The sequence below is a fragment of the Musa acuminata genome, chromosome BXJ1-1 (assembly GCF_036884655.1).
Source record: "Musa acuminata AAA Group cultivar baxijiao chromosome BXJ1-1, Cavendish_Baxijiao_AAA, whole genome shotgun sequence".
Lineage (NCBI taxonomy): Eukaryota > Viridiplantae > Streptophyta > Magnoliopsida > Zingiberales > Musaceae > Musa > Musa acuminata.
This window is the reverse complement of record NC_088327.1, coordinates 26,448,977-26,463,660: the sequence shown is the minus strand read 5'-3', so window position 1 is coordinate 26,463,660 and position 14,684 is coordinate 26,448,977. Positions and strand designations below refer to the sequence as shown.

Sequence of the window (14,684 nt, the reverse complement as noted above, 5' to 3'; positions counted from 1 at the left end):
CATGACATGATTGAAGTGATATTTTAGCTGCGCCCTTCACCCTCATCATATTCTCTTTTGTATTTTTTTTTCTATCTTTTTCTCTGAAATCATGTATTATTTTTTAAAAAAAGAAACCATGTATTATTTAAAAAAAAAGAAAAATAATTTCATTAAATATCAAACTGTTCTGAAAACAAAATTATAGACAGTAGCTGGCTATCAAAACCGCCTTAAATTACATGGTTAGTCATCCTATCTCAATTAGTTATCATATGTGTCAAATTGTTAATATCTTGGTGTATATATTGAAAGTTGACGATTCTCTTAGCCAACTTTACAATATCTTGGTGTAGGTTTCAGAGGTGCCTCTACAGGGTACCTCTGGTAAGGTATCTTGGTGTAGGTTTCTTAGCCAACTTTACCATTGGACCTTCTACAGGGCTTCCTGCTCTTAGCTTGGTTTGGGATTTACACCTTGAAGCTGGCAGCCCGCCACAAGAAACCATGTATTATTCCTTTTCATACTCAATTAGCGATTACGTGTATGTCTTTAATCTCTTCACCAGTTATCAGTACACGATCCTTGTATTTATCACATAACATTATTCCAAACTAAACGCATGCTCAATGTTAATTTTAACCAATCACATCCCTCCAACTTCCGCTTGGGAACCTTTTCAGAATTAATTATCGGATGCACTTTGTTCCTGCTGTTCTCAGATGAATCATTTAATTGGTTTACGCATCTGCCTTGTGTCCTTTTTGCAAGTTGTTCAAACTTGCTTATGTACAATTGGCATATATTTGTGGTTACGTTATTTGTCTTACACCACCAAGAATATGGGGTCGCCATTGTTCTATCCCTCGGATATACTTCCATTATCCAGATGAACGGATAAGTCAATGCATGAACTGGAATTTTACCGAACAGAGGCCGAGCGCAGCACTTGTATATAAGCAACTCGGAGAAGCATCGATCTTTCAGCTTGGAACTTTCTCTAAATGGATTGCCTTCTGCTTAGCTTCCCCTTCTCACCTCAAACCATCATCAGCTCCAGGTAGGCCTCTCTCTGTTGACCACGCCCAAGTCTTGTTGTTTCTTTCCATCTGGTATTTACCAATTTGGAGTTCGTCACAGCTGCCACCCCACCTTCATCGGTATCCACAATCTGAGCTATGGACTAATCAAGAAGGGCTGGTCGAGGTTAGGATGTCGCTCCATCGGTGGAAGCGGAACAGAAGGCGCAGAATGGCTGGATGGAGGTTCTCCGAAAGGAAATGACAATGGATCCGTCGTTGGAGGATTGGATGGATCAAGAAGTGCGTTTAGCACTCTGAACGCGGAGATGACTCAGGAAACAGTAGATTTCTTTGTCAGCGATGCGGAGGGCGATCCCGACCAACCTTCGAAAGGCTTCTGCTCCATTGATCAGGCTATCAATGCTTTGCGAGAAGGAAAGGTTAGGATCACACATATCATATAAATGTTGTATGTATGATCTGTTCCATTGGCTATCGTCTCCTGCTATTCTGACGAACATTAGCCCATAGTTTATGCTAATCAGTATTGGACAGTTTTCATGTTTATTGCAAGATAGAGTTTTGATCTCAGATTGACCACCAATATATACCAAGTTCAAGAACAGAGGACATACAGTTAACCCAAACATTATTCTCTAGTTTGTGATTGCTGTAGATAACGACGATGACGATGGCGAGAACGAAGGAGATCTCATCATGGCAGCAACTCTAGCGAACACCAAGGCAATTGCTTTTATGATGAAGCATGGCTCCGGAATAGTATCTGTCGGAATGAAGGAAGAGGACCTGGAGCGACTCATGATTCCTATGATGTCTCCCATCACCGAGATCAAGGACCTGTCTGCTGCAGCAGCCACAATAACAGTGGTAAGCTCTGAGTAGAAACTAAACTAATGCTGATAGCTTTTGACACCCTGCATTTGGAATGGTCTTAGGACGCCCGGACAACATCTAGTGGTGTGTCAGCTGCTGATAGAGCAGAAACAATTCTTGCTCTTGCTTCTCCTGATTCCAAGCCAGGAGACTTCAGAAGGCCTGGTCATGTGTTTCCTCTCAAGTATAGAAATGGTGGTGTTCTGAAGAGAGCAGGACATACCGAGGCATCAGTGGATCTGGTGACTTTTGCCGGATTACGGCCTGCATCGATTCTCTCCACCATCATTGATCCAGAGGATGGTTCCATGGCAGGTCTGCCTACGTTACGCATGATGGCCAAGGAATACGACTTACCAGTAATCTCAATCAGTGATTTGATCAGGTATTCCTCCATTGAAGCTATACTAAGCCTGTCTTGTTAGAACTGATCTTAACTCCTACAAGTCTCAGGTATAGAAGAAAGCGAGAGAAACTGGTGGAAAAGATTGCTGTCTCCCGGTTGCCCACTAAATGGGGGCTTTTCCAGGCTTACTGTTACCAGTCCAAATTAGATGGAACCGAGCACATTGCTGTTGTGAAGGTACAGAGCATTCCAAACTCCATCATTGCTATCGCTTGCTCAATCTGCACCGAGTAATGTTACGTTTGTTCCCAGGGTGATATCGGAGATGGACAAAATGTGCTTGTGAGAGTGCACTCCGAGTGCCTAACCGGAGACATTCTAGGATCTGCTCGCTGTGACTGTGGCAACCAGCTCGACCTCGCACTACGGCTAATAGAGCAGGAGGGAAGAGGAGTCATTGTCTATCTCCGCGGCCACGAAGGAAGAGGGATCGGTCTAGGACACAAGCTGCGAGCGTACAATCTGCAGGATCAAGGACACGACACGGTTGAGGCTAATCTGGAACTCGGGTTGGCTGTGGATGCTCGTGAATACGGAATAGGTGCTCAGGTGAAGCTTCTCCTCTTTGCTGTGTTCTCTCCTTACGTTTCTTAAGTATGTTTCTCTTGGACCGAGCAGATTCTGAGAGACATTGGTGTGCGCACAATGAGATTTATGACGAACAACCCAGCAAAGTTCATGGGACTCAAAGGTTTCGGTCTGGCTGTTGTTGGCAGAGTCCCTGTGATGTCCCCTATAACCGAGGAAAACAAGAGATACTTGGAGACAAAGAGAACGAAGATGGGCCACATTTATGGCTCAGATCTCCCTGGAAGTTCACCTGAATTCTTGAGCTCAGAAGCTGATCAAGCCAACAAAGAAAATGGATCATAAGATCGATTCAATCTCCGATCTTTTGGGAGCAATAAACCATGGAAACAGAGGTGACATTTTCTTTTCTTCCGCCTGCATCTTACATATTACAAGCTGATCAAGTTCATCTCACAGAGTCTCTCTAGTGAATTCTTTAATTTTTCCTGTCTGGCTGACTGAAAACATACTTATCTGTGCATGAGTTAGTAAAGTTGTTATCAATGTAATTCCAACATCCTTAATTTGGAACTGCCTATCTAATTCAGACACCCAACCAAGAAAAAATCAATCAAAAACAAAATAATGAGTGAAATATTCTCCGCAGATTGATGTTACATATAGCATTGCTGAATCCGTATAGACCTTGAGACAGAAAAGGAACGAGGAACCAAAATAAAGAATGCCAAATCTCCACACTACTTGGGCAAAATTTTTGCTGAATACCCACCACTATAGTCGAAAGCGCCGCTGCTTTCCTCGGTTCTTTGCGTGTGATCAGAATAAGGATGACGAGGAGCGCCGTGTGAGTTGCCAAAGTCTGTGGTGGACGAGGATGATGAGCTTGCTTGTGTGTTAAATCCATTACTCTGCAAAATCGTCTCGATCTCCTTCACCGCCTCGTTCATCGTCGGCCTGTTGGCAGCTGACTCTTCCACACATCTCATTGCTAACTCCACGAACCTCCGAAACCCTTTGAGATTTCCTGTGTTCCGCATCGCCGGATCCACCATCTCCTTGAGGCCATACCACTCTTCGTCGTAGTCGTTGATCGCCATCCTAACTTCGCGAACTATGTACTTGCCCTTCTCTATTGGTTGCCTTGCAGATATCAGCTCCAGCATGACTACACCAAAGCTGTACGCATCACTCTTCTCCGAGAGCTGTTGAGTCATGTAATACTCAGGATCCAGGTAACCCTGCAACGTTGAACACCATTATCTGAGAGTCGATTTGTTGGAAGAATGGGAAGTCGTTCAGAGATGGAAACGCACCAGTGTTCCCTTGACTTGGGTGGAAACGTGTCCTTTTTTACTGTCCGATACTAGTTTTGAGAGGCCAAAATCTGCAACCTTTGCATCGAGGCTTTCATCCAGAAGGATATTGGTGGACTTGACATCTCTGTGAATTATGGGGGGATTGGCCAATTCATGAAGATAAGCTAACCCTCTAGCTGAGCCCAGAGCAATTTTGAGTCTCTTCTTCCAGTCCAACTGTCTCCCACCTCTCCCTGCACATCATAACAACAACAAAAGCATGCATGTTAGAGATAGAAAGATTTATTGGTCAGGAAGGGTTCCTATGAGATGTGGCCACTGCACAGACCTATCAAGTTCTCCCTCAATGTTCCATTAGGGATGTATTCATACACCAGCATCTGTTCTCCTTGTTCAAAGCAAAAGCCTACGAGGTCAACTAGATTTTTGTGATGAACCCTAGAAAGCAGCTCAATCTCTGTCTTGAACTCCAGTGCTCCTTGCATGGATCCTTGCTGCGCTCTCTTGATTGCAACCATCTGCCCACTCGAAAGGATTCCTCTGTAGACCTGAAGATAGAGAATTCACAAAGTTCATCAACAAGCTAGATTTCTTTTCCTTTGCTTCAATGTGTTCTTCTTTCCATCTCCATTCTTCATTTCAGTAGGTCTGGAGTGAATCCTGGTAGATTACTACAAGCTGATGTACCTTTCCATAACCTCCGGAGCCGATTTCATTAGCGTCTGAGAAATTGTTGGTGCACTTCTTGATCTCGTCGAAAGGAAACCATCTCGTTCCCTTGAGTTGAGGTGCGCTGCCATCATATTTGCCACCGGATCCCCATGTAGCTGCAAAGTCCAGAAATCATCAGAGTTGGATTACGGGTTGTAGTGCATACCATCATCTTGTTCACGACAAGAAAAAAAAACTAAAATTCTTTTACTGTTTCTTGAAGGATAACGTATCTCGTGCAGGGAAACATACCAAAAGGTGTGCTTTGTATCGAAGCTCTATTAGCCTTTTTCTTTTGAAGTAAAGCATAGATCCCAACACAAACAAGCCCAATTACAAGAACAATGCAACCAGCAGCTATCCCAGCAATAACGCCTGTGCTTATGGTTGTCTTTCCACTAGTCCCACCTATGTTCATCAGGAAATTTCGTCAGTTCATTCATCTACAGGAAAGCCCGTTCAACTTTACCCTGAAACAAATGGATCCATACCTGAGAAGGTGTATGGGAGTGCCAGGAAATAATATGGTCCAAATATGGTAGGAGGTTTATAGGTTTGGTTGCTTAGATCAAACCCAATTCTTAGAACTTCTGATCTGTTGAAGTACATTCCATTCGACGGGAACAGAGCCACGTTCAACTCAAGATAATTATCACTGTTGAAGTGGAGATCGGATATGTATACTGAACTTGGAGCGAGGCTCAGATTAGTCCACAGACTCTTCTCTAGTTGTTGGAACAATGTGGCATTCGTGAGATCTCGGAAGTACGGCGCTCTAAAGACCATCGACCCTTGATATGGATGGGCACAAGAACAACTCCGAGGGTCAAGCTTCTGGTCTTGGGGGCATGAAATAGAACCGCATGTGGCTAAACTGGTTGTATATGGCTTTTTCTGCTGTTGCTGGAGGAGGCAGTAGACTGCGGTGTTTACAGGTGAAGAATTGCACACCGGATTTCCATAAAGCCTGCCGTTTCCAAGCAGCAGAAGGAAGACGTAAGTCATGCAGATGAATCCATGAAGAAAGGTTGCATGACGAAATGAACTCACATCAGAGTGTTACTGTAACTGGATGCTGACACGATACCAGTGATGGAGTTGTTGGTGAAACTTACGAGCTGTAGTTGGGAGCCAACGATGCTGCTCATGTTCAGTGTACCATTGAATTGATTATTATCTAGTAACCTGTTAGATGTATAAGGTGATCAGATACATAATATAAAAGGTGGATGCAAGAATCATGCTCACTAGGACTAGTTAGAATACCCACACTTGTTGCAATTGAGGCAAGCTGAACAACCCCTCTGGAATTTGGCCTAAAAGACCCCCAGATTCAATGACTCTGGAAATGAACCAACATTGTTTTAGGTCAGTTGACTTGCTACTGAACAAGAGCACATCAGCAAATCAAGAACGTGCAAAGGAGACTCACAAGGCGGTGAGCGATTCTATTGTTGTAAACCACCCTGGAGCTTCTGAAGGACTGAAGGAGTTGTTGCTCAGATCCCTGCATTCCATTTCACCACATTGCCACACATCATGCTAGGAATAAGATGAGAAAGCTTCGTTGGTCAGAAGTGGAGCTAAGAAATGGTAATTTACACGTAATTGAGGTTGTTCATTCCTGTCAGATCCGGCAGCGATCCTGTTAGCTCATTGTTCGCCAAGTTCCTGTAAGAAAGCGAAACAGTGGTATCAGTTCTTCAGCAATCAGCTTTGGCTTCGAAGATATCTGCTTCACTTACAGTTCGTTGATGCTCGTGAGATTGTTGATATTGGATGGAACTAGACCTCCCAAATTGTTATTGTCGAGCCGACTGTCACAAGAAGAAACTTGAAGTTACAGGAAATGTCTGATAACAGAGAGATTTTCTCAACTGCATAGCAGATGAGATTTCCTCAACTGCATGAGGAAATCTCTCTGCTCAGTTAAAGAAATATCCTCTTTCACTATGTATAAATAGACTTCACATGATACTACTTGAAGTGTGTCTTTTTGCTTTATCCTTATAATTTCATTCTTCATTCTCTCATTCTATCATGATATCAGAGCGGCGTTATCCTCTTTGAGTCTTTCAACCTCACCCATCAGCTTCACGTCAGGCCATGGAAGCTGCTGCATCATCATCTTCCCACCTTTTATCGCCGCCAGCGCCCCGTTACTGACCCTCTGCTCCAGATCTGCCAGATCTGCTCTACTTCCGCGCGTTGGTCCATCGACCAGCTCTTGGCCTTCTCCCTCCAACGCCTCCGCCACCGCTGTCCTCGACTCCGGCAACATTGTCCTCACTGCTTCTGAGAGGACCTTCTGGGTGCAGGCCTCCCAGCAGCCAGCATCCTGCTCTGCCTTCGTAGAGACAAGCAGCCTTCGGTAACTTTCCACGCTGCTGTCTTGTTGCCAAGATTCCTCACTGCTGATCTATTGCACATAGATCTGCAGTTGTCTTGCACAAAGCTGATCACGCCACTGGCTGCATCACTGCCCAGAGTCCTTCCTATAGAACTGCTGCATAGAAATCTACAGCTTTACACCATCTTGCATAGGTCTTTTCCTTCAATGAAGACCTTATTCTTTCACAGATCTTATTTGCCACCACCTTAGGTGACATTGATCTATACCAACACTTCTTTCTCCCTGATCATATCTTCCATATGTCATCATCATCTACCTCTGATGCTCCCATTACTGTTCCCGCAGGGAACTATAGTATCTTCCCACATACAAACCTTATCTCCATAAATGCAGCAACCCTTATCCCCTTCAAATTATCCAACGGTGGTAACTACGCATCATGGCGTGCTCAATTCTCTAATATACTATTTGGCTATGATCTTCTAAGCTATGTCGATGACTCTCTTCGTTGTCCATCGGCGATGCTCAACATCCCAGGCGCATCCGATCCAGTACCAAATCCGGATCACAAACTATGGTTACGCCAGGATCGCCTCATCCTTCAAGCAATTCAAGCCTCGGTCGCTGGATCCCTTGCCCCACTCATTTCTTCATGTGACACTGCTGCCGAAGCTTGGTGCAAGTTGCAAACCACCTTGGCCAATCGTTCTCGCACTCGCATGCTTAGTCTTCTATCCAGCCTCATGAAGATAAAACAAGAGGGAAGTAATATTGCTGATTATCTACATAACATAAAGGTCATCATCGATAACTTGGTCTTGATAGGTCATTCCCTCAGTGATGAAGAAGTTACTGTTCATATCCTCAATGGCCTCGGAGACGAGTACAAAGAATTGGCAGCAGCAATACGGGCGCGTGATTCACCAATCACATTTGAAGAACTTTTCGACAAGCTGATTGACTTTGAGATATATCTCAAGCGCGAGGACAAACCGTCAGGACCATCCATCACAGCTTAAGTCACTCAAAAAAGGAGGGGCAATTCGTATAACAAGATTGTCAACAAAGGTTTGACCAAGACTTAGGACCATTGAGCTACTTTCTAGGAATGGAAGCAACATTTACATCCTCCGGTCTCTTCCTCTCTCAAAGAAAGTATATTCAAGACTTATTATCAAAGACAAATATGCAGGATGCGAAAGTAGTTGCTACTCCTCTCTCTACTAGTGAATCACTCAAATTATGTGATGGCAGCCCTACCACGGACTCAACTCAATACTGGCAAGTACTTGGCTCCTTACAATACTTGGCTCTCACTCGTCCAGATATCTCATTTGCAGTTAATAAATTGTCTCAATACATGCACCAACCTTCTGCTATACATTGGTCCGTGGTTAAACGAATTTTGCGATATCTTAAAGGGATCCTTAATCATGGTCTCTTTCTCCGCAAAACCACTCAACTTCATCTCCATGCCTTTGCTGATGCTGATTGGGCGGAAAACTTTGATGATAGAACCTCCACGTCAGGGTATGTCATCTTTCTTGGGTCTAATCCAATCAGCTGGAGTTCTAAGAAGCAAAAGACAGTGGCCCGATCTACAACTGAAGCTGAATCTCGTGCTATTGCTATCACTGCTGCTGAACTCAACTGGATCACAAATCTCCTCAAGGAACTCAAAGTTAGCTTTACTCATACTCCCACAATATATTGTGACAATGTTGGAGCTACCTACTTATGTATCAATCTAGTGTTCCACTCGCGCATGAAACATATCGCCATCGACTTTCACTTCGTGCGAGATCAAGTTGTCAGACATCAACTTCGTGTCTCTCATGTCCATACGGCTGATCAACTTGCAGACTCACTCACGAAGCCTCTAGCCCGCAAACTATTTTTGTTTCATCGATCCAAGATCGGTATCCTTGACAGGAGCTCGATCTTGTGGGGGCATGATAACAGAGAGATTTTCTATGATAAAAGAGAGATATTCTCAACTGCATAGCAGATGAGATTTCCTCAATTGCATGAGGAAATCTCTCTGCTCAGTTAAAGAAATATCCTCTTTCACTATGTATAAATAGACTTCACATAATACTACTTGAAGTGTGCCTTTTTGCTTTATCCTTATAATTTCATTCTTCATTCTCTCATTCTATCAATGTCAACCCTCTAAAAGATAGACATATCATCCAATTGAAATGTTACTTACAGAACCTCCAGCGATTTCACCAGTCCCAGCGAGGTTGGAATTGAACCAGTAAATTGATTCGAGTCGAAGAGTCTGACATATAACATGATTTCAATCATATGAAGGAAGGGAAGTGCAGAAACTGTGTAAACCTACTCACATGTGTATTAGCGTCATCTGGGAGCTGAATAGTTGTTCTGGAATTTCTCCTGATAACTGGTTCTTGTTGAAATGACTGCAATCATGAAGAAAGTAACTTGTATGACATATAGCAAGAAGTGTGATTGATGACTCTCTTTTGGTTCGCTTAAAGCGAGTTTCTTACAAGTGCTTCGCGCCGACAAGAAGGTCCAGACCCGGAGTGGAGTTCGTTGATATAGGGAGAGATCCAGTCAACTGGTTGTCTGCTAGGTCTAGCCAATACAGGTTAGATAGGAGACCCAACGAAGCAGGAATCCGACCGCTAAACTTGTTCGAATTCAGAGCCCTGGAAATTTCGATCGACTCTCTGTTTATGATCTGAAGAACAATGATGGAACTTTGCACTACCAATCAACAAAAGCGCTTACAAGAAGGAGAGCAGCTTCAGATTGCCTAATTCCTGTGGGATGCTGCCACTGAAGCTACAGCCAGCCAAGATGCTGATGATAAGAAGAAAATAAAACTTTCAGCCAATTGGATGAACGAGTCCATAGAAACTTAGCTTCCTGCAAGTATGCAATCCAGAGTTGTACTCACAAAGTGGTAAGCTGCTTCAGATTTCCGATACTTGCAGAGAGTGGACCGCTGAGACCTCCGTTGTATGACAAGTCCCTGCACATAGTTTTCGTCAGATTAGACTGTGTTGAATTTTGAGTTTGGTCTTAAAGTCACAGAGATGAATGGCATCCAAAGAATAGAAATATTCCGAGTGCTGAAGGAGAAGACAGCTTACAGAGACTGCAATTGGGTGAGCTGGCCTACGTCGCCGTTTAATGTACCTTTGATGCCCATCGTCGACAGTCTCCTGCAAAGAGCATCAAAGTTGAGCAGATCGAAAAGAAATAAAGACCGAGGAGAGATTTGTGGCAGACTCACAGCGCGGTCACCCTGGTGCTGTCGCAAGAAACTCCTTCCCATGGCGTGCCACAGGGATCATCCGACTGCCCCCAGGTTGGTGGAGCATTTTCCCATTGATTCAGCATAGATCGCAGAACAGCAGCTGCACATTAAGACAATGAATAATTCTTACCATCAAGGAGAACCTTTAGTTCTTGTCCATGTCCAACAATAACCAGAAAGCCATTTCAGATCATACGACAGCAGACGCTGCAGCAGGTTAAGAACTCACCATCATTAGGATCTGTGTCGCCGGAACCAAGATGAAGGAGACCTGTAAGTATCACCAACAACGTCGAGAGCCCAATCTCCATATCAGACGGCCAGCAGAGTCAACCCAGAACTTGGAGTCGAAGGTTGAAGAATCAATCACGAAGATGGAAGTTTGCAATGGCAAGTAGCCTGCCGAGATCTTGGAGTTGTCTTGAACGCCAAACTATTTTGTGATCCATTTAAGTCTCTTAACACCATGCAAGAAGCTCTTGTTGGTAATACATTCTCAATAAATATTGGCATTGGACTTCTGACCATCTCTTTGGTCATCGTAGTAGCTAAGAACAATTCATGTTCTTTGAATTGCTCAAGAGGAGTTGCTATATATTATTGTGAGGTCAGTGGTGGAGTTGTTGTAGAGGGCCCTGACAAGCTATTCTTCCGTGTCACCTCTTTGATCCATTCATAACTCCACCCATCCACTCTTGTTATGTTTATTGCTCTTAAAGTTGTTTACTCTACTGAGAAAAAAAGAATGTGAAGAGTTCGGAGTCGAGCTTATCGTCTTCTGCATTGATGAGGGAAAATGTCAATGATGAGCAACCGGCTCTTTGAATGGTCAAAAGATTTAGAGTTGACAAACCATTAGATGGCTCTTTCCTGGTTTCTCTTCTCCCGGATGGGATCTGATGTTTCAAAAGAAAACTCATGTGCGTGAAATTTCTTTAATATAAGGAATATAATTTGATGAAAAGTATTGTTTTATTAGAATAAAAAATAAAATAAAAATCACTTTAGACCACAAAGATTCAATCATTCTTAGGGAATAAATGTTTCAATTGTGGTAGATAGATCTATAACAAAATGAACTAGTAGCTGCATACAGGTGTACAATACTTAATGCTCATTCGTGCTCACTGGGTCATCTTTATCATCACAAGAAAACATGTAAACTTGACTAAATCTTTGTATGTGGTGGGCAATATAGAATTCCAAGTCTCGACCTCGTGCCATCTTTTTGGAGGTTCACACGCGACGCAAAATCACATCTGACTTCTGCTGGAACTGTGAAGGGAGGAATGATGAACTCGAAAAGAACAAATCATACTTGAAGGAAACTTCTGTTTTGCTACATAAAATAGGAACAGGTCTTCGTTACTGATGGTGTTCATGTTAAACAAGGTATCAGAAATAAGATACACTATTTTAGACTTGTTATTCAGACTGCAAGAGTTGAAAACTGCATTCATTTAGGCCAAAAACTGAAGCAATTGCCCTTGCTCGTTTGGAGGATTCAATCAATCAATACTTGCGATGAGACGTGTTATATATCAAAAGACTCCTGAAATCATTTGAATTAGAAATAGCGAGTAAGAAGGAAAATTTCGGGTCCTCCCTTCAGCACAAGTCAGATGTGATTTTGCATGTGATTTTGTGTCCCACGTGAACATTCAAAAAGATGAACGAGGTGTTGGAAAAAATTATTATAGCAAAATAATTTTTATTTTTTATTAAAATGGGTTCTTCATCAAAATATCAACTTATTACTAAGAAATAAATATTACCCAAAGTAGTAAAAATAATGAAACAATAAATCAATCATAAAATGAGATACCGAATTTGTATGTGGAAGACATAATGCGAAAAAAATCATGGGACTGTAGTCCACTTCAAACCTCTACTATCATGAATAATGATAATAGTTTTATAATAAATCTTCTTTAGAATAATTAAAGGATCTAGTAACATAAAAAATATAGATTTTGATTCAATAATAATATATCATCATTTTATAAAAAGAAAAGATTAGGTCTTACCAAGTAGGTATATCAAAAAAGTATTTTAGAGAGAATAAATCATAGATTGGCATCATTAAGATTATAGAGCTTGTTGCAAGGATTCTCCACATAAAATTTGGATCAAAATCGATAAAGTTTAACCGCTTGAGCATCTAGCAAAAGCTTTAAAACCCTAACTTTCTCTCTCCGTTCTTTTTCTATGTCTCCACTATTTCTACGGTACCATTTGCATGCCTCATGCCACGCATGTCTCCGCTTCTCTCTCTTTTTTTTTAATAAATTAGATTTGGGCTCAATGCCTAAATCATTCAATCCAAGCCCACCTATGGGTTGGACCCAATAATTTTCCCCCTCCAGCTCATATGATGGGTTATACTAAACCCACTATTCGCCTATATGCTTCAAGTTTCTTCTTAGGCAAAGACTTTATCAACATGTTTGATCCATTTTTATTGATATGCACATTTTCTAAGTACAATTATTTTATCTCAAGCACATCAAGAATCTAGTGATATCTTATATGAATGTATGTTAAATTCTTGGAAAGCTGAATGACACTTTGACTGTCCCACTAAATATGAATCCTTCATATTTCAAACCTAATTCTTATAGAAATTTTTTCATCCATAAAGTTTCCTTGAAAGCTTTAGTAATTGCTATATATTTTGCTTCTATGGTTGATATAGTAATATAATTATCTAACTTAGACTACCAAGAGACTACTCTACTAGTTATAGGTGCCCTGCAAGCCAATCACGTGAGTGATGTGTTAGGATCAAGAGCACTAAGAGGGGGGGGGGGGGGGGGGTGAATTAGTGCAGCGGAAAACTTTCGATGATTTAAAACAACGTTCGTACGATAAAGGCGATTTCGGTATAAAAGCCGATTCGAAAATTGCTTTAACTTAGATTAGGTGAACTGTAGTTAAAGTAAAGCTATGGAAGTAGTTTGCAGTTAAGATAGAGAACATAAAGTAAATGCAAATCGAGATTTAGAGTGGTTCGGTCAATTTTGACCTACATCCACTTTTGGCTTCCTCCTCCGATGAGGTCACCGATGTCCACTAGAGGCCTTCCTTCAATAGGCGAAGGCCAACCACCCTTTTATAGTTTTACTCCTTTTGACGGGCTTCGGAGACAACCCTTACAGAATTTCTCTCATCTCTTGAAAGATCAAAACTTGGAAGAAAAGAGGGAGGAGAACTTCTAGCCTTTATAACACTTTTGAGCTCTAAAAATCACAGAGTAAGATCAAGCTTTCGGTGCCCTTTTATGCAGGAAAGGGTGGGGTATATATAGGCCCTAGACTGGTTTGAATTTGGGGCTAAAAAATGTCATTTCCCGGATTTCTGGGGTCCTCGCAGTACTACCTCCTGACTGGGGCAATACAACAGCCTAGCAGCTCGGAGACTGAGTCTCTGGGCGGTGCCATCGCCTAACAGGGGCGGTTGCACCGCCCAGTCTCGCTCGGAGACTAAGCCTAGGCGGTGCCACCGTCGGATTGGGGCGAGTGCACCGCCTAGTCTCGCTCGGAGATTGAGCCCAAGCGGTGCCACCGCTTGACCTGGGCGGTTGCACCGCCCAGCTTTCCTGGGAGACCATCTCCTGGGCGGTGCCATCGTCGACCTTGGCGGTGCCACCGCCTGGCAGGAATTCTGGTCCGAATGGGTTGATCCATTCGACCCAATTTGGGTCTATCAAGGGCCCAATTGCCCCCAGATTAAGTTAATGGGATCACCTCCCATTCCTAACTTAATCTACATGCTAACTACGATATTTCTTAAGACATTTACTGCAACTTACTCTGGTGCGTCAATCGCTTCTTCCGGCGAGCTTCCGGCGAACTTCCGGCGAACATCCGACGAACCATCGGCGATGCTCCGGCGGACTTCCGGCAAACTCCTGGACTTGCGACGATCCACTTGGCGAGTTCCAACAAGCTTCTTTGGCAAGCTCCTAGACTTCTCGGATTTGTTCCCGCAGAACTTCCGACGACCGTTAGGACTTCCATCAAACTCTCGAACTCCCAATGTGATCATAGTCTTGACTCTGGTGCAACTCCTGCTGCATGTCTTACTTTCATCGTAGTTAATCCTGCACATGTAAAATAAAATTTCGATTGAGACAATTAATCCTAAGCAATTAACCAAGTTGTCCGACATGTCATTGGT

General features: G+C 42.8%; 2 protein-coding genes across 5 annotated transcripts; one reads left to right on the top strand and one right to left on the bottom strand.

Moving 5' to 3' along the window:
- The first annotated feature begins 872 nt into the window (after positions 1-872).
- LOC103974570 (probable monofunctional riboflavin biosynthesis protein RIBA 3, chloroplastic) lies at positions 873-3,403 on the top strand. Of its 3 annotated transcripts, none has more exons than XM_065189824.1 (7): positions 873-1,040; positions 1,121-1,442; positions 1,663-1,890; positions 1,959-2,281; positions 2,350-2,479; positions 2,555-2,843; positions 2,921-3,403. In XM_065189824.1, the coding sequence occupies exons 1-7, from the start codon at positions 985-987 to the stop codon at positions 3,124-3,126; spliced, it is 1,554 nt and encodes a 517-aa protein (XP_065045896.1). In that variant the 5' UTR covers positions 873-984; the 3' UTR covers positions 3,127-3,403. The 3 variants fall into 3 exon arrangements, with proteins under 3 accessions (XP_065045896.1, XP_065045903.1, XP_009387701.2); XM_065189831.1 differs by having other exon boundaries at positions 874-1,040; positions 2,555-2,851; positions 3,019-3,403; XM_009389426.3 differs by having other exon boundaries at positions 875-1,040; positions 2,555-2,851.
- LOC135677446 (leucine-rich repeat receptor protein kinase HPCA1-like) lies at positions 3,210-11,050 on the bottom strand. 2 transcript variants are annotated; one of them, XM_065189808.1, is made up of 19 exons: positions 10,735-11,050; positions 10,482-10,605; positions 10,339-10,410; positions 10,143-10,217; positions 9,974-10,045; positions 9,730-9,891; positions 9,565-9,639; positions 9,426-9,497; positions 6,606-6,677; positions 6,463-6,531; positions 6,293-6,367; positions 6,131-6,202; positions 5,911-6,045; positions 5,352-5,827; positions 5,113-5,268; positions 4,837-4,976; positions 4,478-4,697; positions 4,147-4,382; positions 3,210-4,071 (listed from the first exon to the last, which is right to left on the bottom strand). In XM_065189808.1, exons 1-19 carry the CDS (start codon positions 10,814-10,816, stop codon positions 3,571-3,573), a joined length of 2,886 nt encoding a protein of 961 aa, XP_065045880.1. In that variant the 5' UTR covers positions 10,817-11,050; the 3' UTR covers positions 3,210-3,570. The 2 variants fall into 2 exon arrangements, with proteins under 2 accessions (XP_065045880.1, XP_065045887.1); XM_065189815.1 differs by lacking the exon at positions 9,426-9,497.
- Positions 11,051-14,684: the final 3,634 nt, after the last annotated feature.

Coding starts and splice junctions, on each gene's coding strand:
- LOC103974570 (XM_009389426.3), top strand. CDS start 985: ATGGATTGCCTTCTGCTTAGCTTCCCCTTCTCACCTCAAACCATCATC. Junction 1,041..1,120: donor CAAACCATCATCAGCTCCAG/GTAGGCCTCTCT, acceptor AGTTCGTCACAG/CTGCCACCCCACCTTCATCG. Junction 1,443..1,662: donor ATGCTTTGCGAGAAGGAAAG/GTTAGGATCACA, acceptor ATTATTCTCTAG/TTTGTGATTGCTGTAGATAA.
- LOC135677446 (XM_065189808.1), bottom strand. CDS start 10,816: ATGGAGATTGGGCTCTCGACGTTGTTGGTGATACTTACAGGTCTCCTT. Junction 9,498..9,564: donor CAGATGACGCTAATACACAT/GTGAGTAGGTTT, acceptor GTTATATGTCAG/ACTCTTCGACTCGAATCAAT. Junction 5,269..5,351: donor ACTCCCATACACCTTCTCAG/GTATGGATCCAT, acceptor TGATGAACATAG/GTGGGACTAGTGGAAAGACA.